Source organism: Ovis aries, chromosome 8 (genome assembly GCF_016772045.2).
Source record: "Ovis aries strain OAR_USU_Benz2616 breed Rambouillet chromosome 8, ARS-UI_Ramb_v3.0, whole genome shotgun sequence".
NCBI classification, from domain to species: domain Eukaryota; kingdom Metazoa; phylum Chordata; class Mammalia; order Artiodactyla; family Bovidae; genus Ovis; species Ovis aries.
Window position 1 is genome coordinate 60,768,810 of NC_056061.1, and position 27,050 is coordinate 60,795,859.

The 27,050-nt window shown below is 37.4% G+C and overlaps 1 protein-coding gene across 23 annotated transcripts in view; it reads right to left on the reverse strand.

Moving 5' to 3' along the window:
- The window catches only part of AHI1 (Abelson helper integration site 1), a 216,515-nt gene that overhangs the window by 171,413 nt on the left and 18,052 nt on the right, over window positions 1-27,050 (reverse strand). For all 23 annotated transcript variants that reach the window (XR_006060634.1, XR_003590152.2, XR_009601649.1 and 20 more), the window contains 5 exons: window positions 21,648-22,204; window positions 13,247-13,428; window positions 3,026-3,239; window positions 1,583-1,775; window positions 68-163 (listed from right to left, as the gene is read on the reverse strand). Coding sequence is in view for 19 of the 23 variants with exons in the window: in XM_060419704.1 (XP_060275687.1) it covers window positions 68-163; window positions 1,583-1,775; window positions 3,026-3,239; window positions 13,247-13,428; window positions 21,648-22,204 (1,242 nt within the window). In the remaining 4 variants the exon portion in view is untranslated. The remainder of the gene's footprint in view (window positions 1-67; window positions 164-1,582; window positions 1,776-3,025; window positions 3,240-13,246; window positions 13,429-21,647; window positions 22,205-27,050) is intronic.

Genomic DNA, 27,050 nt, shown 5'->3' on the forward strand with positions numbered 1-27,050 from the left:
TTATATGACACCAAACTGAGTTGAAAAAAAATATAACCCATAACATTTGAAGATTTGAAAACCATACCTTGAGAAATGCCCAAGCAATCTTCCGGAAGCCACATTCTTGATTTCGAATTTCAGAGTTATTCTTAATTTCTTCCATGCTTAAGAAATCAAGAATCTGTAAGTAAGCATAAAAAATTATTTCACAGTATACTAGGTTATCTAAAATTTAGTATTTTCTAAATATTACTAAAACTTTTAAAAGCCTCACTTAGAAGAAAAACATTTTTACCTCATCTCGCTCACTTTTAATTCATCCAGTTAGTAAGGTCTGTTTCTGATCACTTTATCTTTTATCAATCAATCTTTTAAGATTTATTTAAAACTCAAGACAAAGCATTATCTCAAATATAGTCCTGGCAAAAGTATACCAGGCATAGAATTCTTAGGATTTGCTCATTTTTGCATGTATGAGCACAAACTTCAAAGACTTGTTTGTTTAATAAACTCATGGCCTTATCTGCAGGTTCTTCCTTGGATCAACTTCCTAAGTTGGGTATTTTCTCTTTAGATATATGTTTTCATTAGGCATCTCAAAAGATTTTATTTTATATCTCCATCTTGTCTGGATATTAAACTTCACGGATTCCAACCAACCAGCCAGCCATAGAGATTACATGTATTCTAGGTACTTGTCAGAGACTACCACTTTGAACCTACTAGTGCTTATCAAAAGGTCTGCTGAGGTAACAAATCTATAGAAGATTGCGTAAAAAATAATACATACTCCAATTTATTCCTGTTTTTTATATACTTAAACTTGTCTTCAATGTAATACATTCCCAATGAAAAAAGCACTGACAGTATAAGAAAAATATATACCCAAGTAAAAACAACTTGTAGCCTAGACTCATAGCTGACAAACATTAACATCAAGTTTATAGGTATTTAAATCTTGTTCTATGTATTCCAACACTATTTTGCAAACTATTATCATATAATATGTAGTGGACAGCTCAAGTCAATATATAAATATGTATATCATCATGTATATATCACAAATTTAATAAAAATCATAATTTATTTAACCAAACCTCTTGCTAATTGAAGAGATCTATTTCCTTAAAATTTCTATTATAAACAGTGCTTAACTAAATATCCTTATATACACATCTTTGAGTACTTGCCACTTATCCTTTAGAAGAAATACCAAAAGTTGGAATAACGGCTTTAAGGACTTCTGATGGATATGATCAAGTTATCCTCAAATTCTCAACCACTTTTTTGTATTACTAACCTACTAAAATAATAGATCGTGTGCTAAGTTTCTCACCTATGTCTGACTCTTTGTGACCCTATGGACTGTAGCCTGCCAGGCTCCTCTGTCCATGGGATTCTCTAAGCAAGAATACTGGAGTGAGTTGCCATGTTCTGCTTCAGGGGATGTTCCTGACCCAGGGATCAAACTCTGATCTCTTAAGTCTCCTGCGCTGGCAGGCAGGTTCAGTACCACTAGCGCCTGGGAAGCCCGAAAATAAAAACTTATATTTGTGCTATTAAAATATTAATTATAACTTATGCTCTATTCAATTCATACCTCAAAGAACAGGATGACTTTAGGGCTCTCACCAAAATCTCGAAGCAAATAGGGAAAGTTTTCATTAAATATAATTTGTTCTTCCCACTCTGGAAGCCTTGATTTTAACTGTTTAAAATCATACGGTTGGGTCATAATAGGAAGAATATAATCCACATTTTCTTTTTCATAGTAAGATGAAACAGGCCGTTCACTGTTCAAAAAAGATACTGCCATTAACACAGTTCTTTGTAATTTTGAGAAGGCGAGAAAAAAATAAAACTAGAGTGTTCAAGGTGAGGTGATCAGAAACAATAAATAGCCATGATACATAGGAAAAACTATGTTATGTATCTAGAAAGCTACAAATTTTATGAGGCCGAAAAGCAGCAGTATCTCAGTTCATTTTTCATTTACATACTCTCAGTTTCAAAGAATTATTTTATTATTTAAATATAAAGTGAGAGGTATGATTTGTCCTTCCACACATAAAGCTAGAATAAAGGAACATCTTCAGAATATTAAATGAGTTTGTGATAAGTTAGTACATTAGATTTAATTAACAAAATTTGAGCACAACAGGATGATATGTACTTCAAGGTTTGTTATGTTTTCTTTCTATGCTCCAAGATAAATGAAGAAGTGAATAACCTTTTTGATAATTTTCTCGCTTCCAATTTCTGCCATTTTTCAGGCAAATAATTTTTTTTTGAATTCTAGTACAGTCATTTATTATACTTTGTATTTGGGCCTTAAGCATGTATTAGCTACAAAATTAATACTAGGAAAAATTAAATTCAAGACATCTGCCTCACCTGAGGGATAGATAATACATTACATTCAAAAGAAAATATATATGAAAATATGAGGTTAGACAACTAAAGGATTTACAGTGTAACATGAGACAACTTACAATGTAACCTAAATATCATAAATTAGTCATTAAGCTTCAGAGAAACTCTCTCAACTCCCCTCCACTTAAAATTACTCAATTAGCACAGTCACTTCATTTCTTCTATAAAACATATTGATCAGTATCAGTAGTTGAAGAACACCTCCAATTAGTATGAAAATTGAAAGTGACAGTCACTCAGTCAGTCGGTTCTGACTCTTTGCAACCCCATGGACTACACATACAGTCCACGGAATTCTCCAGGCCAGAATACCGGAGTGGATAGTCTTTCCCTTCTCCAGGGGAATCTTCCCAATCCCGGGATGGAACCCAGGTCTCCCGCATTGCAGGCAGATTCTTTACCACCTGAGCCACAAGAGAAGTCCAAAAATACTGGTGTGGATAGTCTTTCCCTTCTCCAGTGGCTCTTCCCAGCCCAGGAATTGAACCTGGGTCTCCTGCATTGTAGGATTCCTTACCAACTGAGCTATCAGGAAATGACCATCAGTGGCAGAAAAAGGACTTCTACTGTAGACAGTTTCAAGAATTGGCTGTACAATTTAAAAAATTACCTATCATCTTTCTTGACATATTGACCAGTATTCTCATCAACCACATGAATTTTGACCATTGGGTGAGAAATCATAAAATCTGACTTAAGTCGATCAGTTCGGTGAATGTAAACTCCCAGGACAAGGTCATCATCAAGCAAACATTTGGGATAAACTGGTCTATCACGGCTTGTTATTTCATGAACACCATCACCATCAGTATCTTCGTTATCACCTGAAACCACATGTATGGAAGAAAATCAATGTTATCAATGTGATAATTAATTGTCCCCATAACAATATACTCAACAACAAACACTGAATTTACAGACAATCTAATGCTCATGATCCATGCTTATTTATCTCTGTTCACAAAGACACTTCAAGGAAAAACAAAGAAAAAGCCAAACAATAGCAGACTATGCTCTGAGAGTAAATGCTTTATTTACTACTGCATTAAAATAGGGTGAGGTATATTTCTTTGTTTTCCCTAACAAGGACCAACAACACAGAAAGAAAAAAATGAGAGCCAAAGACAAAAAAGTAATTTTATCTAGGTATTTTCTAAGTGGAACATGTATCACTCAAATTGTTTATAACTACAATTTCTGTTTCTGGGTAGAATGCAGCAGGAATGTTGCAGGTCAATGTTTCTGGTAAAAAAACAACTTGAAAAAGCCAAATAAATTGCAAAACCTTATTTTTAAAGGCATCAGAAAAGTACAAAAATAATGGACAGTAGATGGACTAAAAGTCCAGAGAGGGAGAATCAATCTGGGGTAAGCTGATAGACTGGCAGCTGTTTCAGTGTCTGGGGACACTTTCTGATCAGGATACGAGAAGAGGACAAGGGCAGAAGTTCACCACTGGGAGAAAGAGTCACCGGAAAAATTTTCAGTCGTTGTGCAGGGGTTAATTGATAAACGTGGCCTCAAACACATGGCCAGTGGGAGAGGCGAAAGAGGAGTGAAAGCTCCCAGTCTTGTTTCAGCGAACAAGGACTCACCAGAGGGAAGGGCCTGAAAAAAACCAGGCAAGGAGGAAGCCCTGGAGGGCATGGTGATTTTATGCCTACAGCCACTTTTCACCTGTGGTCACTCACCAATTCTGGGCATATCTAGCGGTTGAGAATCCAGGCATGGCCCCTGGCGGAAGGCCCCTACTGGGGGACAGAGAAGCCAGCGGAGATTCTGGTGTTCACATGGAGCTGGAGTGGCAAAACCAGGAGACCTGAGAGGCCTCAACCACATGGCCAGGCTCTCCCTCACGACATTTGGCAGAAGGCTAAAGGACTAAGCTGAAAACCTCTGACAGGCAAAGCTGACTCTCCCTAAGTTCTCAAGGGCTAACAAGGCAAATATCCGCCAGGCTCTCAATTTGAAACACCTAGAAGGCCACATTCTAGGAACTCGGCAAATATGAGATAGGGTCTTACCAAAACTACAACACAGATCTGACTTAGCTTGCTGCTGCTGCTGCTAAGTCGCCCCAGTTGTGTCCGACTCTGTGCAACCCCAGAGATGGCAGTCCACCGGGCTCCCCCATCCCTGGGATTCTCTAGGCAAGAATACTGGAGTGGGTTGCCATTTCCTTCTCCCTGACTTAGCTTAGATTAGTTGAAATTAGTTGTCCACTCTGACAGAGCGTGGTCCACTGGAGAACGGAATGGCAAGCCACTTCAGTATTCTTGTCTTGAGAACCCCATGAACAGTATGAAAAGGCAAAATGATAGGATACCAAAAGAGGAACTCCCCAGGTCATTAGGTGCCCAATATGCTACTGGAGATCAGTGGAGAAATAACTCCAGAAAGAATGAAGGGATGGAGCCAAAGCAAAAACAATACCCAGTTGTGGATGTGACTGGTGATAGAAGCAAGGTCCAATGCTGTAAAGAGCAATATTTCATACGAACCTGGAATGTCAGGTCCATGAATCAAGGCAAATTGGAAGTGGTCAAACAAGAGATGGCAAGGGTGAATGTCGACATTCTAGGAATCAGCGAACTAAAATGGACTGGAATGGGTGAATTTAACTCAGATGACCATTATATCTACTACTGCGGGCAGGAATCCCTCAGAAGAAATGGAGTAGCCATCATGGTCAACAAAAGAGTCCGAAATGCAGTACTTGGATGCAATCTCAAAAACGACAGAATGATCCCTGTTCATTTCCAAGGCAAACCATTCAATATCACAGTTATCCAAGTCTATGCCCCAAACAGTAACGCTGAAGAAGTTGAAGTCGAACGGTTTTATGAAGATCTACAAGACCTTTTAGAACTAACACCCAAAAAAGATGTCCTTTTCATTATAGGGGACTGGAATGCAAAAGTAGGAAGTCAAGAAACACCTGGACTAACAGGCAAATTTCACCTTGGAATGCGGAATGAAGCAGGGCAAAGACTAATAGAGTTTTGCCAAGAAAACGCACTGGTCATAGCAAACACCCTCTTCCAACAACACAAGAGAAGACTCTACACATGGACATCACCAGATGGTTAACACCGAAATCAGATTGATTATATTCTTTGCAGCCAAAGATGGAGAAGCTCTATACAGTCAGCAAAAACAAGACCAGGAGCTGACTGTGGCTCAGATCATGAACTCCTTATTACCAAATTCAGACTCAAATTGAAGAAAGTAGGGAAAACTGCTAGACCATTCAGGTATGACCTAAATGAAATCCCTTATGATTATACAGTGGAAGTGAGAAATAGATCTAAGGGCCTAGATCTGATAGACAGAGTGCCTGATGAACTATGGAATGAGGTTCGTGACATTGTACAGGAGACAGGAATCAAGACCATCCTCATGGAAAAGAAATGAAAAAAAGCAAAATGGCTTTCGAGGGAGGCCTTACAAATAGCTGTGAAAAGAAGAGAGGCAAAAAGCAAAGGAGAAAAGGAAAGATATAAGCATCTGAATGCAGAGTTCCAAAGAATAGCAAGAAGAGATAAGAAAGCCTTCTTCAGCAATCAATGCAAAGAAATAGAGGAAAACAACAGAATGGGAAAGACTAGAGATCTCTTCAAGAAAATTAGAGATACCAAGGGAACATCTCATGCAAAGATGGGCTCGATAAAGAACAGAAATGGTATGGACCTAACAGAAGCAGAAGATATTAAGAAGAGGTGGCAAGAATACACGGAAGAACTGTACAAAAGAGATCTTCATGACCCAGATAATCATGATGATGTGATTACTAATCTAGAGCCAGACATCGTGGAAACTGAAGTCAAGTGGGCCTTAGAAAGCATCACTACGAACAAAGCTAGTGGAGTGGTGGAATTCCAGTTGAGTTATTTCAAATCCTGAAAGATGATGCTGTGAAAGTGCTGCACTCAATATGCCAACAAATTTGGAAAACTCAGCAGTGGCCACAGGACTGGAAAAGGTCAGTTTTCATTCCAATTCCAAAGAAAGGCAATGCAAAAGAATGCTCAAACTACCACACAATTGCACTCATCTCACATGCTAGTAAAGTAATGCTCAAAATTCTCCAAGCCAGGCTTCAGCAATACGTGAACCATGAACTCCCTGATGTTCAAGCTGGTTTTAGAAAAGGCAGAGGAACCAGAAATCAAATTGCCAACATCTGCTGGATCATGGAAAAAGCAAGACAGTTCCAGAAAAACATCTATTTCTGCTTTATTGACTATGCCAAAGCCTTTGACTATGCAGATCACAATAAACTGTGGAAAATTCTGAAAGAGATGGGAATACCAGACCACCTGACCTGCCTCTTGAGAAATCTGTATGCAGGTCAAGAAGCAACAGTTAGAACTGGACATGGAACAACAGACTGGTTCCAAATAGGAAAAGGAGTATGTCAAGGCTGTGTATTGTCACCCTTATATATTTAACTTATATAGAGTACAGCATGAGAAACGCTAGACTGGAAGAAACACAAGCTGGAATCAAGATTGCTGGGAGAAATATTAATAACCTCAGATATGCAGATGACACCACCCTTATGGCAGAAAGTGAAGAGGAACTAAAAGCCTCTTGATGAAAGTGAAAGAGGAGAGTGAAAAAGCTGGCTTAAAGCTCAACATTCAGAAAACGAAGATCATGGCATCTGGTCCCATCATTTCATGGGAAATAGATGGGAAACAGCAGAAACAGTGTCAGACTTTATTTTTTTCGGCTCCAAAATCACTGCAGATGGTGCCTGCAGCCATGAAATTAAAAGACGCTTACTCCTTGGAAGAAAAGTTATGACCAACCTAGATAGTATATTCAAAAGCAGAGACATTACTTTGCCGACTAAGGTCCATCTAGTGGAGGCTATGGTTTTTCCAGTGGTCATGTATGGATGTGAGAGTTGGACTGAAGAAGGCTGAGCGCCGAAGAATTGATGCTTTTGAACTGTGGTGTTGGAGAAGACTCTTGAGAGTCCCTTGAACTGCAAGGAGATCCAACCAATCCATTCTGAAGGAGATCAGTCCTGGGATTTCTTTGGAAGGAATGATGCTAAAGCTGAAACTCCAGTACTTTGGCCACCTCATGAGAAGAGTTGACTCATTGGAAAAAGACTCTGATGCTGGGAGGGATTGGGGGCAGGAGGAGAAGGGGACGACAGAGGATGACACGGCTGGATGGCATCACTGAGTCGATGGATGTGAGTCTGAGTGAACTCTGGGAGGTGGTGATGAACAGGGAGGCCTGGCATGCTGCGATTCATGGGGTCGCAAAGAGTCGGACACGGCTGAGCGACTGAACTGAACTGAACTGAACTCTATCTGCCTAAGAGTAGAAAGAGAAAACCCTCTCTAGTGGAAGATGTGACTCTGGAATTCTACATACAATGTCCAGCAAATAACAAAAAAGTTACTTGACATAAAAGAGACAAGACTATATGACCAATATCCAAGAGAAAACACAGAAAACAGAAGCAGACCCACAGATGATGTATACTGGAGTTAGCACACAAGGACTTTAAATAATTATGATTAATATGCTCAAGAAAAAAAGGAAAGAAGGACAAAATAATTTTTAAAAATGGAGACTTTCTACAGAGAATTGAAATTGATTTAAAAAAAAACAGGCATTATGGAACTGAAAAATATATCACCTGAAATTAGGAATTCAATGGATGTATCTAAAAAAGCATATTGGATGCAAAGGAAGGCATGATTAGTGAACCAGAAGAAAAATCATTATAAATATCCAAAGCATAATGAAAAAAAAAAAAACATCAGGAAAAAATCATAAGAAACATGTGGACAAACTTAACAGTGTTTATGAAGTTATTAATATCTAGAAAAACAGGAGAGGATGATGAAGAAGCCATATACAAAGCAATAATGAGTAAGAATTTTCCACAAGTGATAAATGATATCAGTCGGTAAATTCTAAGCAGGGTGTCTTCCAACAAAGCTATATTTAGGCACAGCATGATAAAATTCTGAACCAAAGATAAATGGAAAATCTAAAGAGCAGGCAAAGGGGGAAAAAAAGACAACAGACTCTTCAAAGGCACAGAAATAAGATTACAGTTGGGATTAAAAAATGATGGAGCCCAGAAGACAACTGTATTAATAAGACTTCCTGGGAGTGGGGCACAAGAACACTTCACATTTACTGGGGACGTGTCCCTAAGGAGGTCACTGCCTGAGGGCTGAGATCCCACGTGTGCCGGAGTAGGGGAGGAAAACCAATGAAGGCAAAAAAGAAAGGTATATGGACACAAAGTGGCTCAAACAAAGGCTGTGCAAAGCAGCACAGGCAGGGAGCCTCGGGGATGCGGAGGCAGAAGAGTAGAGTGCTATCTGGCCCCACCTAGACCTGGGGACCATGGACCAAGCAGAGAAAGGCTGTGCCTCCCCAACCAGGTTGGCACCACTTAGGGGCACACTGTGTGTGGAAGATGATGGAGAAATGAAGAAAGGTTAACAGTGTTCTATGCAAACTCAAACCATAATGGAGAATGCATCATTAGAGATTAAAAAGGACACTGTATATTGATTACTATAGACTGAATGCTTATGTCTCCCCCAAATTCACATGCTGAAATCCTAACCTTCAATGTGACAGTATTAAGAGGTTGGGCCTTTGGAAGATGATTAGATTATGAGGGTAGAGCCTTGATGAATGGGACTAGTGCCCTTATAAAACAGAACCCAGAAAGCCCTCTTGCCTCTTTCACATTGAATCTGCTAGCATCTGATCTTGGACTTCCCAGCCTCCAGAACCATGAGTTATAAATATTTACAATTTAAGGCATCCAGTCAAGGTATTTGGTTAGCAGCTTGAATGGACTATGACAATGACAAAAGTGTCAATTGGTTAGGAAGATAAAGCAATCCTAAGCACGTATATATATTCAATAACAAAGCTCCAAAATATGCAAAGAGAAAAATGACACAAAAACAGAAATGTAAAAGAATACTAGAAACTTTAATACTCATCGAATAGCTGATAGAATAAGCAGACCAAAAAAAAAAAAAAAATCAGTAAGATGAGAATAAAGTAAACTTGATCTGACATATATAGGACACCACCACACCCAACGGCATCAGAATCCACATTCTTTTCACGTGCATGTGGCACACTTAGCAAACTCATCATAAGGTGGTCATAAAGCAGCCTCAATAAGTTCAAGAGACTGAAATAATTCACACTATGTTCACTGACAATGGAAGATAAAACCCAAAACCAAAAGATAACTAGAAAATCACCTGCTGCCTGAAACTAAACAAAACACTTCTAAATAATGAGTGATCAAAGGAGAAATTTAAATGGAAATTAAGAAATACTTTTACAGAATGATAAGAATATAGAACATATCAAAAATTTGTGGGATGCAGATAAAGTAGTGATTGCTGCTGCTGCTGCTAAGTCACTTCAGTTGTGTCTGACTCTGTGTGACCCCATATATGGCCTCCCACCAGGCTCCCCCATCCCTGGGATTCCCTAGGCAAGAACACTGGAGTGGGTTGCCATTTCCTTCTCCAATGCATGAAACTGAAAACTGAAAGTGAAGTCGCCCAGTCGAGTCCGACTCTTAGTGACACCACGGACTACAGCCTCCCAGGCTCCTCCGCCCATGGGATTTTCCAGGCAAGAGTACTGGAGTGGGGTGCCACTGCCTTCTCTGAAAGTAGTGCTTAGATGGTCATTTAATGCATTAGAAGCAAAGGATGACTTAAATCTTATAAAATCCTCCTTATAAAGTTAGAAATCAACAGCAAATCAAACCCAAAGAAACTTATAAAAGGAAATAATACAGACAGAAGAAATCACTAAAATTATATACATATCTATGATAGAATAAAAACAAAAGCTAAACGTTAGTCCTTTAAAAGTATTTATAAATTGAAAATGCTGAGACTGATGAAGAAATCGAGGGAAATCCAATTACCAGTATCAAGGGGTACCCTTTCAGATGCCACAGACATAAAAAATTTGAAAATCCATATTAAATGGACAAATTCCTCAAAAAATACAGTCTATCAAAGCTGACAGAATAAACAGAAAATATGAAGAATCTAGTATTTCTTAAAGAAACTAAATCTGATTTAAAATTCTTCCCACAAAGAAAATCTTGGCCGAAAAATATTAGCAAATTCTTGCAAACATTTAAGGAAGAATAACACCAGTTTATACAAATACAGAGAACTGAAAAAGGAAATATTTCTCAATTCTTTTTAAGACCACCAAAACTTTGATGTTAATTCCGGGTATTTCAACAACAGAGAAGTACAAACAAATCTCTCTCATGAACACAGGTACAAAAATTCTTAACAAACTATTAGCAAATCAAATCCAATAATACATTAAAAAAAAAAAAGCTAATACATCACAACAAAGTAGGTGCCTCCTCCATCTCTGCCAGGAGTACAAAGATCGCTTAATAATCAAATAACAATCACATTAATAGAAAAAAGGGTAAAAATTAATATGATTATGTTAACAGACGCAGAAAAAGCATTTGATAAAATTCAGTATCTATGAATGATTAAAAGAAAACAAAAAAACAATTAGCCAATTAGGAATAATCCAATAGGGGTATTTACAAAGAAGTCTATAGCAAAGTCCCACTCAATGGTAAAATAATGGATGCTCTCCCCTAAGGATGGCAGCTAGAGAACAGTATTTGTTATTACCACTTCTATTTAACACTATAATCAAAATTCTAGGCAGTGTATCAAGGTAAAAATAAGGAATAAGACATAAGAATAAAAAAAGAAGCAATAAAACTATCATTATTAACAGCAACATCTATTATAAAGCTATTGTATCTAAGACATGATAGTGATGTTAGTGTAAACCATCTAAGAATGGAGATTAGTGAAAATGACCAGCTTACACAGTCACCGTATTCATGATAAAAGTGACACTGAAATGCAGGGGCAAAGATGCTCTCTTCAGTAAATGGAATTAGGTCAAGTACATATTCATATATGAGAAAATAATGGGTCTGGACCACTACCTATCCCCATACATAAAAATCAATTCCAGGTAAACTGCAAATCTAAAAGTGAAAACTGAAACAAAAATCTTTTAGAAAATTATATATAGAGAAACACCTTCAGGACTTGGGAAAGATTTCTTATATCACAGCACTTAAAACCAAAGGGAAAAGCATGGAATACAATGGGCTATATAAAATCCTTAAATTTTGTTTTACTAAAGATATCAATACCAGTAGGAGAAAAATAATAAAACCCAGAGAGAGAAGATATTTGTGATATACATATATATGGCAAATGTATTCTTACATATACATGAAAAATTGTTATCTATTTATATAAAACATTCTCATAATTTAATTAGAAAAAGGCAGACAATTCCATTTCTTAAAAAATTACACAAAAGACTTGAACAAATTTACCATGAAGGAATCCAAGTAGGCAATAAACATGAATAAGATGCTCAACTGCATTAGTTACCATGGAAATCAAATCAAAGTCAAAATGGAATAATCACTAAACACTTATAAAGAATGACTAAAATTTTACAATACTGAAAATATAAATATTAGTGAAGATGTAGAGCAATGGAAACTCAAATACTGCCAGTATCTACTGATAAACCAAGTGTGGAAATGAGAAGTATCTGTTAAAGTGAAAAATATATATACTCTATGGCACAGAAACTCTACTCTAAGAATATGTCCAACAACAACCAAAAATGTATACGCATGCTCATTAAAATATGTGACCAGAATGTTCATTATAGCTTTACTTATAATCGCTTAATACTAGCAACACCTCAAATGTTAATCAATAGAATAGGTAATTAATTGTGGCATATTCACACAATGGACATCTAAGTACAAAAACAGGACTGATGATACATAAGCTCCAGCGCATGCAACAACAGTATAAATCTCACACAAGATAATCTGGAGCAAAAAAAGCCACAAGTAAAGAGCATAGTATTTATAATTCTAACTATTTATCTTAAAATAGAAAAACAGGGAAAATCAACTTTGTGTTAGATGTTTAAAATAGTATTTACTCCTGCAGGACAATGAACTAGAAGGGAATTAGTGGGGGGCTTCTGAGTGCTAATGATCTGGTTCTTGATTTGGATGATGACTTTATAGACATGTCCAGTTTGTGAAAGTTCACTAAGTAGTATACATGTAATACATACACTTTTCTTTTTTAAAAATTAATTACTGGAACTACAAAACACCATAAACGGCATGAATAAGCACCATAAATTCTAAAATTGCCCATTTTTTAATCTCAAGTTTTGGTCAAATAAATGGAAACTGAAAAAAAAAAAAAGAAGAAAATGTAAGAAGCAGAAAAATGTCAAGAATAAGTAATGAAAAATAAGATAAAAGAAATGAGCAGAAAGGAATGTAGAAAGCAAGAGGTGAAATAAAAAGTGGGCAGGAGGAAGCTGAATTACGAGAAACTGTAAGTTTGACAGAGGGATGCAACTTAAACATCTGAAATGTTTACTGGCTGTTGACTATTTACAGTTTTCAATGCTTTCATTATTTAGGGGCAATAACATACAGAAGAAATCTGTGTCACAATAGCAACTACAACATTACTAATGATGACTCAAGTTAGACAAACTCATCACAGAGACCCACAGTTATAAATAAATGAATGTTACAATCTAGGCAAATCTAAGCCTGAGTATCAAATATTCTGTATTGGATTATTTTTTCAATTATACCATTTGGGACTAGATTTTCTTTAGTTTTAAGGACTAAAAGTCCCTGAATCAAGTTATGCCTACCAAGGCACACATTTTTCATTTAATTTGGATAACAAACCTGTTTTAGCCTTCTTTTTCTTTTTTTTCAGTCTGGATTTTGTGTCATCTTGCATGTTGTCTTCTACATTTTGTTCCTTTGAGCTCATATCATCATCCTGATGAGTCTCTGAAGTAACTGCTCCAACTGGAGATTCTTTCTTTTGTTCACCTTCAACTGGGTCATCAGAGATGATCGATGTACTGCAAATATAATCCAAGTTCAAGCCACTGGAAATGTACCATTATCATTATTACCCTGCAGCAAAGTTAACAGCAACTAGAGGCAAGGATAATCCTAAAAATAGCATTATTTTCTGCTGGGAGATACACATATTTTGTTATACACTAAAATGGTTAGCTGTCAAACTAAGTATTATGTGTACTAATTTACCCTTGGTGATGTTATATATCCCATGAGCCAAATTAAACTCATCTCTAAACTCCTGGGGAAAATGAAATTGTATTTTATGATCAATGGATCTGTTTTTACTTAGGATTGATAAAATCATCTTTACTCTACTGACAAGTAAATGAATAATGAACAAATCTCTATCGATTATTTAAAAGCAAAAAAAAAAGGTGTTCTAATTTTGTTTTGTTTTCAAGAGGCTTCAGATATCCAACTTTTGATTTCTACGTAAAAATTAATTGCTTATGTTTTCCAGTGGCTTATGTGCCACTATGTTTTCAGAAGATTATCATTAAAGTTAAAATCTGCATCACACGAACTATTAATACTAAATGGTAAAGGGTAGCAGCCTTGAAGCACACTGATTTGTACGGAGAAATCAGCCTATTAATGCTTGTGACTTACCAAATAAACAAGGAATCTGCATCTAATAATCAAAAATTTACTTCCAATATATTTAGTCATATTTCAAAAAGGGTGTGAGAAATAAAGAGTAAAGAAATATTTCAAAGCAGTCATTCTAGAAAGTCATGTCATTTTATCATATCATCAAATACTGTTATTTAAAGAGAACAGTTACCCTTTGTATTTTTTTGTCATGTAAAGCATGGTTTTGTTTAAAATTCATAAACTGATCTTACTAAGAGTGAGTATGACTTACAGTTCATAACAGATATGGTAACTATGTGAAGAAATAAGATTTATGGTGTACTGTAGTAAGCAGTCTTTAAGGTGGCCTCCAATGATCCATGCCTCCTAATACTCATGCTGTTATTTAGTCACCAAGGCATGTCTGACTCTTTGTGACCCCATGGACTGTAGCTCACTAGGCTCCTCTGTGTATGGGATTTCTCAGGCAAGAATACTGGAGTGGGTTGCCATTTCCTCCTCCAGAGGATCTTCCCGATCCAGGGATTAAACCTGCGTCTCCTGCGTTGGGAGGTGGATTCTTTATCACTGAGCCACCAGGGAAGCCCCCTGATACTCATATCTTTGTGTAATCCTTTCTCTTTATTGTGGACTGGACCAAATAACTTACTTCTTATAGACAGATTATGATAAAAGTAATTGGTACCACTTCTATGATTAGGTTCCCAAAGGACTGTGACTTTGGTCTTGCATTTTCTCTTTCAGAGCCCTTGCTCAAGGGAAGCAAGTGGCCCTGTTGTGAGTAGCCCATGTGAAGAGGTTCACATGGTAAGGACCTGATGTCTTTGGCCAAAAGCCAGTCAGGATCTGAAACCTGCTAATGGCCACATGAGTGAGTTTAGCAGTGGACCATCCCATATCTTCCAACTGGCATGTCACTTGGCAGATCCACCCTTATCCAAGCCTTGAGATGACTACAGCCTGGGCTGACATCCTGACTGTAGCCTGTGAGAGGCCCTGAGTTAGAGATACCCACTAAGCCACTCAGGTTCCTGAACCATAGAAACTGGGAGACAATATATGTTTGTTGTTCTGAGCTGTTAAATTCTGGGCTAATTTTTAATGCATGTGCCTGTTAGCAACTCTGTTTGCCCTCTCTTTGTTACAACTGGTTGTCTAGCTTTTAATAAGAGGGGAACTATTTTTAGATGAGGACATTAAAGGAAACTGACCCTGAATATCAGAGAATTGTCAAATACAGGGGGAAAAAAAAAGGTGTTTCCATCTCAAGTTGTTTATGCAGATGTAGATTACAAAAAACAAACTTACAGTAGTTAAAAGATAGTTTTCCCCTTGTTTACCCCAAGGAGAGACATATCTACTCACGGAAGTTCACACTGTATATGTAAGCATATACATATAAGTACTGTATATAAAAAAAGACTAAAGGAATACCAAATTGCTAACAGTGATTATCTCTGGATGGGTGGATTACTTATGTTTTCCTTTTTGGGTCTGTATGTTCTACAGTGAATAAATATTATTTGTAAAATAAGGGGAAAATATTATTTTTATTTATCTAAACAAGTATTTATAACTAAATAAAGGATGTAATTATGCAAAATAGGATGATAGTACTATTCCAGACAGAGTTGTCGAAAGGGGAAAAGCACATATTCCTTGTAAAGCATTAAGCACACAAGAAGGGGCCACATAAAGTTTAGCTGTTAGTATTGTACTGCCCATGTTTCCAAAAGAGGTTCCCAGGTGGTGCAGTAGTAAAGAATCCCTCTGCCAGTGTAGAAGATGCCAGAGATGCAGATTCAATTCCGGGGTCAGGAAGATCTCCTGGAGTAGGAAACGGCAACCCACTCCAGTATTCTTGCCTGGGAAATCCCTTGGACAGAGGAGCCTGGCAGACTAGAGTCCATGGGGTCTCAAAGACTCGAACATGACTGAGCAATTGAGCACGCACAGTACACATGTCCAAAAGGAGGACTAAACATTTTCTTTCTGAAACTGTAATAGGGAAGAACCTTTTGTATTCTATTACAAGTTAATCACTAAAGGATGTTGCCTGTGAGCTTAAATTATACATAATGGCCCGATTCTGGGAATCCTGCTTCCAAAGCAATGAGCATTAAGCTAAAATACCTTTGTTTAGCTCACGGAAACATCTTGACCAGGTCCATTTGTGAGTGACTGCAGGGAGGAAGAAATTAACACACTCCCTCTGGAGGATGATGGGAACCAGGACGTGTTTGATTTTACTCCCTCCCCATTTAGTATAAAAGGAGCCTGAATTCTAATTCAGGCAAGATGGTGTTTGGGGGGGGTATGAGTCAACTGTTTTCTCAGTTTGCTGGTTTTCCAAATAAAGCAATTATTCCTTGCCCCAGCAACTTGTCTACCAATTATTGGCCTGTCGTGCAGTGAACAGTACAAGCTTAAGCTTGGTAACAAATTTTGGTGAAGCCAGCCAGGAGCCTTGTAGCTGCCAAGACCACCTGTCCTGAGGATCTGATCTCCAAAATTCCCTTAAGTGGCACTGGCTGCCCCAAAACCTGGCAATTGGAGCAAGGAACCAACATTTGGGAGCTGAAGGGCTCTATAGGGTAGGGTAAGTTGCTCCAGTGTGTATAGCCAGGAACTTCATTTCCTCCCCACCTTTGGGCTTTTTTTTCCTCAGGAATAAGTCAGTTTACTTTGTTGGGTATTGGAAAAGGAAATGGCAACCCACTCCAGTATTCCTGCCTGGAGAATCCAAGGGACAGAGGAGCCTCGTGGGCTGCCGTCTGTGGGATCGCAGAGTCGGACATGACTGAAGCGACTTAGCAGCAGCAGTAGCCACTGGGGAGAGTAAAGAATTGTAGGACTTCTACCTGATCTGTGAATTGGTTTTTTGGTTTCTTTGGATGCTAGCTAGCATTTGTTTGTGTTTTGTTTGTCCTGGAAAAGAAGGAATGTTTCATCTATCCCTAAAGAAAGTCCTCTGAAGTGCATTTTGCATAAGGGATCCTATTATCGCTCTGAACCCAATACTTTTGTACCTCTAGGTTCACCAGAAGTCAAAAATACCTTATTCCTGTTACAAAGTTTATCAGAAAGTAAAATAATGGGACAAAGCTTTAAGTAAATAAAAGTAAATGAAGTAAAGAGTTCTGGATATCTTATTCTAACAATGTGTGGCCCCAGTACCTCTAAAGATCTTCATCTTGGGACCCTGTGCACTACATACTGCTGTTCTTGCTATGTTAATTATGTCATTTTTGGTCATTTATTATGTTGTTACTGCATGTAAAACTCCCAGGACCAAACTTGAGGGTTTATTTTGGGTTTTCTGTTTGTTCTTTGGGTTTTTTGTTTCATCTTGTGTGCTTTTGCTTCTCCATTTGCAGCCTTATCAGTTTGTGATATGTAAAACTTTTACTGATATGAAATTGGGAAAATGAAAAAAAAAAAAAAATCTGTTCCTGTCCAAGAGTGGGACAGTCCAAGGAGAAAGATGTTGTACTTGGTTCCTAAAATCACCAAAAACTACACATAGAAACAGAAGCGTCTTTTCCATAAATATTAGTAAAATGGTTTCACCAGGTAGACAGCTGACCTTGATTTGTTCTGTCTGCCAGAAACCCAATTTGAATCTACCCTCTTTTACAACTGGGTTTTACATTGTCGTATCAGATTCATGGCTAAAATTTTGGAATGGGAACTATGAGGTCCCTGTGTTTGTGTGTTTGCACATGTGTTATAGATGTGTGGCACTGCCAAAATTAATTTGTAAAGGGGCACTATTTAATTGGCTTAATGGAAATTAAGTTCTTAAACAAATACTCAAATACAGTGAAACTGGCCAGAACAAGTTTCAGGTTTACATGATCTAGGGAATACTTAGTAAGGAAATAATATCTGGTATGAAAAGTTAGCTTAAACTTGTTTTTATATAGACATGTCTTTAGAGTCATCCACATTAAGTACAATACTTTTGTACCTCTAGGTTCACCAGAAGTCAAAAATACCTTATTCCTGTTACAAAGTTTATCAGAAAGTAAAATAATGGGACAAAGCTTTAAGTAAATATAAGTAAATGAAGTAAAGAGTTCTGGAGTAAACTCTATGGGAATAATGTTTTGGAAATGTCTATCTAGAATAGTCTCTCCAGATTTTCATAACTTGAAACTAAACCAAATTCTAAGGTAAGACTGAACTTAATTAAGAAATCTTAAAGGTAAAGTGGTAAAAATCTGAATTTCTTTCTCTAGGAGGATAAAGTTTTATTAAAATATTGAACTACTTTTGGTAATTGTGAGTTTCTTTGTTTAAGTGATCTGTATTTACCATTGAGATCTTTAATCATCATTGGTTAACTTTTGATATTTTTTAACAAACTTCCAAAAAGATCAAGTTTTAGGTGGAGTTCATCTGACCTCTGGCTAACTTTGGAGTTTTTCAGAGGGTCTCTGGAACATCTCAAATTATTTCTCTCCATCTCAGAGAGGAATATAGAACTAATTGGGCTTATCTGGTACGTTTAATTGCATGGGAAGCATTATTAAATAAATAACACTTAACACTTCTTAGACTGTATCACATGGGTGAAGAAGTGAAGTGAAGTTGCTCAGTTGTGTCCAACTCTTTGCGACCCCATGGACTGTAGCCTACAGGCTCCTCCACCCCTGGGATTTTCCAGGCAAGAATACTGGAGTGGGTTGCCATTTCCCTCTCCAATCACATGGGTAAATGTTATTAATATTAATATTCTATAAATTATATACAGCTCCTAACATTCTGGTATAGCCTGGTAAATGATATTACTTATAATTTCAGTGTTGTCTTAAACTGTCTGTCATGGCATTAATCAGATTTCTATTCAAATGCATGTTGTAATCCCAGTTGGTTGATGCTAAAGCAAAAAGGTATCCTTTTAATGATAAACTGCTATTTTACAGAGGATTTTGAATGACTCTACAGGTATTTTGTGAAAAATTAGGGAAGAATGATAATCCTTTATGTGCAAGCATCTGTACTATTATCAGAAAAGAAGAAAAGGAAGGGAATGAAAGTGAGGAGATGTCGCTTCAAACCCTAATTCCTCAAACCTTAACTGACCCAGCCAATCTGGCCACTATACCAATACACCCATCCTTCCTACCATTTTCCATTCCTACCTAGTCCCAATTTCTGACACTGGGGCTCAGGACTTCCCCTCCTTACAGGGATCAGTTAGAAAATCCTGTGTTAGTTTCTGGAGGAGAGGGACTTGTTCTGATATTGCCATTTAAGACCAGACAGGGCACCCGACTGGGCCAGAAGCTACTATGGGAACAGGGAAATTTCCCTTATGCTGTTATCTTATAGGGAGCCTAAATGCAAACAGCCAGCTGGCTGGGTTTCTCAAACTTGTTTAATTGGAAAGATCCCAACCCTCATAAGATTGCAACCCTTCTCATAGGGAGGATCCTCTATACATGGAGCCCACTTGACAGCACCCACAGCTGAACCAACTTAGGATCCCAGCAAGGGAAGAAGGCCCTCCTCAGCAGAGCACGACTTGTTAGTGCATCTTGGCAGGGCTTTGAAAAGGGACACCAAAGCAAAAGGGTTTGAACAATATTCAGGAAATTCAGCAAGACAAATGAAGACCTCTCAATTTTTGGAAAGGATTTATCAGACCTACAGACATCATACTAATACAGATCCTGAAAATATTAGAATGGCAAATTTGACCTTTTGGGGCAAAGTGCCTCAGATATCAGGAGAAAGTTATAAAAATTAGACGGAACATTTGGAATGAACATTTCTTAATTAGTAGATGTTGCTTTTTTAAACTATTTAACAGGGAAAAACAGAAGAAAGATGCAAAATGAAACATCACTTTTTTGGCAGAGGCACTGGATTCCCAGAAGGTAACTGGATGAGAGGTAAGTCCCCACTGGGGAAGGAATGATGCGTTTACTGTAAGGAGGAAGAACTCTGGAAAACAGAAACTGCTCTAGGCTGAAAACGAAGAACAACACAAGATGAGAGCCTCTTATATGGCAGAGAGGGACACTCTGAATGAAAAGGCCCAAGGGTTCCCTTGGACTTGAGGCATTGAATTCTCCACAGGAACTCCAGGTAAAATTGACAGTGGGGAGTAAGTTGATTAATTTTCTGATAGACCTCACTCTGGTGAAGTTTTTCACCAGAAAAGTTTGACAGAGTCCCATCAGAATGCTGGAAATCTACAGAGTTCATGAAAAGCCCAGAAAAGCACACAGAGCTCTTTCCCCCAAGATCTTAAAAAAATCCCAAAGATTGCTGTCATCCCGCCCCAGATGGGGACTCAACACAGAGGAACCTGCCCCACCCTGCACTGAAAAAGAGACTTCACTTAAATACCCCGATTGCAAGAAATCTCAGGTAACCTGACAGTGTTGCTGTGGATACTTTTTCAGGGTGGGTGGAAGCGTATTCCATGAACAGAGAGTCTCTGAAAGCCCTCCGTTGGGAAATCATCTTGATTTGGATAAGCATTAAAACTTTATCCTGGAGACCACAATCAATAGGAAAAACCATAAATGTCACTAAAAATATTAATGTCAAGAGACATTTAACTTAGCATAAGGCCTTGCCAGTTGCCCTGCTATGGATCAATGGCTCCCAGAAGCAGGCTTAAATTAAGCACCTTTAAAATACTGTATGGTAGGCCATTCCAGGTGTCTGCCCAGGTAGGAGAATCTAAAAGTGCTAAAGACCTAGTAGTTGCCAATTATACAAAACTTCTGTACTACACTATTCATGAGTTTGCCTCCAACAGGTCTGTCTATCCAATAGAAGTAGATGGTAATTCCATTACAGCTGGAGAAGGGGCAACCAATCTGTTCAGTTTTGTCCAAATAAATAGCATAGGAATCTGATATATGTATTGGGAACTAGAACCAAACCACAAGTTATTATGAATTAGACAACAAAGTGGTGAGAGGTTTCATCGGGTTCAAATAGGACTGACTAAAGATTTCAAAAAGGACTAACTGAAGAGTCTAAGGAAATTTGTCACTTCCATTCAGCAGAATGGTCTTTGTCCCTTATCCCACAAGACTGAGGTATGGACACCGACAGGGCGAACTGTTAACAGCAAGAACCTTTTGTATTCTATTACAAGTTTATCACTAAAAGGATGTTGCCTGTGTGCTTAAATTATACATAATGGCCCATCTCTGGAAACGCTGCTCCCCAAGTAGTGAAAATTAAGCTAAAATACCTTTGTTTAGCTCAGAGGAAACATCCTTACCAGGTCCACCTGTGAGTGACTGCAGAGAGAAAGAAATGAACAGACCCTCTCTGGAGGCTTATGGGAACCAGAAAGTGTTTGACTTGACTCCCTCTCCTTTTAGTGTTTAGTACTCCCTCCTCCTCAGAAGGAGCCTGAATTCCATCTCAGGCAAGATGGTTATCTGGGGCATGAAGCATCTTCTGAATTTGCTGGCTTTCTGAGTAAAGTTGCCATTCATTGCCCCAACAACTGGTCTCTCACAATTACTGGCCTTTTATGAGGCAAGCTCTATGAGCTTGGACTTAGTAACAAAACTCCAGGAATCACTCAAAAGCTGAAAATAGTGTTTTTTTAAGAGGACATTGTATATTTATCAATGTAACATACCTTGTTTGAGATTTAGACAAGGTGGGAACTTTCTTTTTTTTCTTCTTTCGTTTTTCACCACTCAATTTGTCATCATGCAATGAAGAATCTAAGGGAAAGTAAGACAACTGCTCCTTGAGTTTCTTTCGGATTTTCTTCTTAATCTCCTTTGCCATTTCTTCAGCTACCTGGAGCTGGTATACCTGCATCAGCTGTTCCTCATCCAAACCACTGTCTTCTCCTTCCTCCTTGGCCTTTCCACCTTTGTCACGAGCCACTCCTGGCTGTGGCTTAGTCCGTGTTTTCTGAGGCGTCGCATCTCCCTTCTCAGGAGCTTCTGGCTCCGTCTCTCGTGCAGTCACCTGGAGCGCGGTTTTCGTAACCTTTTTATTTGCCTTTTCTTGCTTGTCATCCTCCACACGAACATCATTTTCTGGGTCTTCAGTTGCTGGCTGTGGATCTCTCGGTTTGGTTTTAGTTATTGTTTTACTGTTCTCTGGGTTCTTAGTGTTAGCAGCAGTTATAGCATCACTTTCAGTTTTCCTGATTTTCTGAAGACTGCTTGTAACAGCATCAAGCTAGGAAAAGACACAATAACAGAGTGTCAACTAATCACAGTTTAGTTCTGTGAAGATAAAATCATGTTGACTGTTTCACAATATGCAATACTGGAAAGAATATTTCACTTTTTACTCCAGCACTGTGACACCATTCTAGGGCCTTAGGTGAGCGTTTTCCTGCTTATTCTCCCAGTCTTAGACCAGCAATCTTAAGAATAAATTCAGATCAAAGGAGTTAACTAACATGGGGAACATGTTAATGACTTTTTAAAAGTGAATTAACTGCTCAAATCTCAAATGTTACTTTCCTCTGGCAAAATGATCCATATTTCAACCTAATTAAGAGATATTAGTGAAATTGCTAGAAGAGCTATGGTTAAAGTATTTCATGTTCTCTAATAGAAAACACACACAGGTCGTTTATCTTGCTTCATAATTAAATTCAAAAACCAAAGGTTTACAGCTCTAGGATTACTGTGCAATTAGTCTAAGCATTTCACTGAAAAGGCTGCTAGGTATTAAATATTATCAAGTTAAATCAAATGACAGACTAAGCACATACTTGTATTAATAACTTTCTCCATTCAAACTTATTTAAAATAAGAAATAAACAGAAAATAATGCTAGAAATCAAAAAGGAATGTTACTAGTAATAAAATAAATATTTTGAGAAATTCCCCAAGGATGCAAAACAGGCAGGATTAGATCCATTAAGAAATCCATTAAGAAACTACCAGAGAAAACCACAGACTGTAGGAAAAGACTTCTCCAGAGAAAAGGCTGGTTCTGGGGAAGCCATAACCTCAGGCAAGGAATACGAGAAGAAGGGATAAGCCTGAGGATGACCAACTGAAGAGTTGGGAGGGCAGCTCTGTTCCCCTCCTCCAGCTGTGTTACACGGTGCCTTTCACCCAGAGAACAAAACAGCTGAACAGATTAGACATATGGCTTCCTGTCTCAGGTAGGCACAACCCTCACCACCAGCAGAAGCGGGTTATGTTGAAAACAACCAACAGGCAGGAAAAAAATTCTCAAACACAAAGATGATTAACAACTGAGAACTGACACTGAGGGAAAGCAGCAGCATCGAGAAGTCCACCAACTCCAATAAAACAGAAAAATTAACATGGAAGAAAAACAAACAGCATCAACAAAATAATTTAAAATAAGTAGAATTAATATTAAGAAACTCAAAAAGATATGAGATGGAAAACAACTGCAGATGTTAGAACTAAAATTTTGAGTGACAGAAATAAAAGCTGAAGGGATGCGTTCAAAAACAGAATGGCTAAAACCATAGGGATAAAAGACTGAAGTCAGAGAATTCTCCCAGAAATGACGGAACCAGTGAAGACTGAAGTTCAATTATTGAAAACCCTCATGCTTCAAAGTAGTTAGAATATCTAATATACGTGAAAAGATGGAAAAATGTATTCCACCACATACCCAATATTTTACCATCTTTAAGACTCTTCTGCTCACCTAAAATATATTTCCACATTCTACCTAATCCTTAAGGATAAATTCTGAAGCCATAGCCTCCAAAAATCTTTCCTAATCAAATTTAATAAAAATATCTTCTTAAAGGTTTATTTTCACATATCCTGTTTCTAGAAGCAATATATCCATAAAACAGTAAGAAAACAGAAAATTTAAAAATAGAAAAAAATTCAGAAATTACTTAAAAAAGAAAACCCAAAGTTCAATCCTAGATTGCCTCACACAAGGAAAATCAATGATAATCTGTTCAGAAACTCACTTTTGTCTCCTTTCTCTGAAGACAGTCATACCTAATAACCTTGAATTTCCATTACATCAATACAGAGCAAATGCTAACTTTTCTGTTTTCTCAGTACCAGGAATGTAGTGGCAATCAAGGTAAACCGTGAGGACACTAATAAATGGAAAAAGATAACCAAAAATTAGAAACAGAAGAAAGAATTATAGTCTAGACGAAAGGATTTTGAAAATGAAAACCCTGGGGAAGCTCATCATGTGAAGCTCATAAGAGGTTTATTTATTCTCTTCCACTGATCTGTCAACCTTTGTACTAATAACATCATTTTAAATACAATCCTTAGAGCACCTTTGGTAGCATTCCACAATTCTATTGAGATGATAGTTTCAGTACCTTTTAAATTCCTGTTTTTGTGGTTTGTATTCCCTTTTTCTTGCTAATCGCTTCACGAGATAGATTTTACATTACCAAGTAATTTACGAATTTAAAAGTTTTGTTGTTCTAGTTTTGTCATACTATAAAAAGTCTACTTCATGGAATTTCACATTTCATGGACTGTCACTGAATTTTACAATCTCTCAAATACATTTGTTCATGTTCTATTTATCTTTAACCATCCGTTTATCTTTACCATCTCTGCATCATTTTTTACTTTAGCTTGTCTGTTTTTAAAAATAAGTATTATTGAGACATAACAAATTATATGAATTACAATAACCATCACCGGCTGAAAGTGTATACTGAAATGAATTCTGACAAACATACACAGCCATGACACCACCTGACTGTACAACTATCAAGATATTAAACATTTCTAGTAGCCTACACAAAATCAATCCCTACCCTCCAAGTCCTGGCCGCACCCAACCACTGATCTGTTTTCTTTCACTATAGTTTGTCTTGTCTAGAATTTCATATAGATGGAATCATATAGAAGATAGTTTTTTGTTTCTGGTATCCTTCACTCAGCATAAAGCTTTGAGATTCATTCATGTACTTGCATCTAGAGTAACATTCCATTTACTGCTGACCAGTATTTTCATTGTACGGAAAGATACATTTTATTTCTCCATATACCAATGAATGGACATTTGAGTTATTTCTAGCTTTGCATGTTATGTTTTCATTTCTCTTGAGTAAATATCCACAAGTGCAACTGCTACACTATATGCTAAGTATACGCTTAAGTTCTTAAATAACTGCCAAACGGCTTCCTAAAATGGCTGTGCCAGTTCAAACTCTCAAATGAGTGAGTTCCAATTATTTAACACACTTGTCAGCACTTAGCATTGTCAATTTTCATCCTTTTACATTCTAATAGGTATGTAATGGTATCTCTTGTTAGGACCAAACTGAAGCCAGGACAGGCTCTAAGGGGCAGGCCCGCAGGCAGTGTAGCTAGACCAATCAAAAAAATCCCCGTAGCCCCCCGCCCGTGCCAGACCTGAGCCAATCCAGATAGGGATGTGAGGTTTAAAAGCCCTGCATGCACGTACAGTTTAACCAATCAGCTATGCTGTTACAGAAACAAAGAACCGTCTGTATAAAAGTATATGGGATTCAGAACTCAGGGCCCTTGTCGGATTCCACTGTGCTGGATGAAACCTGGGCCCTGGCTCGAGCTAGTAATAAACCCCTTTATGCTTTTGCATTCCTGTGGACGTCTTATTCTCTCAGTTTTGAGGACTTGGACTCTGGGCATAACACTCTGTACTGTTTTCAAATTAATTATTAATGGCATTACTAAGCAGGCTTCACCCGTGGCTCTGCTGTAAAGAATCCACCTGCAATGTAGGAGACACAGGAGATGCAGGTTTGATACCTTTGTCCCTGGGTCAGGAAGATCCCCTGGAGGAGGAAATGGCAATCCAATCCAGTATTCTTATCAGGAGAATCCCATGGACAGAGGAGCCTCATGGGCTACAGTCCATGGGGTCACAGAGTTGGACACGACTGAGCAACCGAGTATACACACTGTACTAAGCACATCGTTACACTTGCTTATTTCCTATCAGTATCTCTTTGGTTAAGTGTTCAACTGTTTTGCCCATTTTCACAACGTTGTTTCACATCATTGAGTTCTGAGAGCTCCCAAAGTTTTCTAAATACATTTTATCAATGTGTTGCAAATATTTTCTCTCAACTTATAATTTTATCTTTTGATTTTCTTGCAATGTTTTGAATTTTCACAAAGCCCAATTTAACCCCCTTTTCGTTTATGGTTCATACTTTTGTATCCTGAGAAATCTATTCATAACTCAAGGTTACCAAGCTTATCTTGCTTATTCTACAAGTTATATATGTAGAATTTAGCTCTTAAATTTTTTAAGTCATTGATCCATTTCTACTTAATTTCTGAATATGATATGGTCATAGTTTATAATATTGTATATCTGATTGTTTTAGCAAAATTTGTTGAAAAAGATTATCCTTTTCCCCTCTGAGGTATCTTGGTAATTTTGGCAACAATCAATTGACCACATACACTGGGGTCTATTTCTAGACTCTCTGCTGATTTATGACTTACATGTCCACCTTTATGACAATACCAAGTTGTCCTGGTTACTACAGCTTTACAATGAGTTTTGAATCAGATGATAAAATTCCTTCAACTTTGTTCTTTCTTTTCAAAATTGTTTTGGCTGTTCTAAGTGTGTTGTTTATATTTCCAAATAAATTTGAAAATCAGATTTTTAATTCTTAAAGTCTATTGGCATGTTGATTAGGATTACATTGAATCAATAGATCAAATTTTCAGAGAATGGATAATAATAATCTGTCAATAATTATCTGACAATAGTTACAATCCATGAACATGGATATATCTATTTGGTTTTGATTTTTAGCAGATTAGGGATTTTCAGTATCCAGGTTTGCATATATTTTGATAAATGTATCCTAGATACATATTTGGTTACTATTACAAATGATATTTTAAAATTTAAATTATTCACTGCTGGTACAAAAAGACAATTGGTTTTTATATTTAGACCGTATGTTCTGCTATCTCATTAAATAGTTCTAATAGCATTTTTTTGCGATTCTGTCATCTGCGAATAAGATTCTTTTACTTCTTTTACAATCTTTATACTTTTTTCAAAAATCGCATTATTGCATTGGTTACCT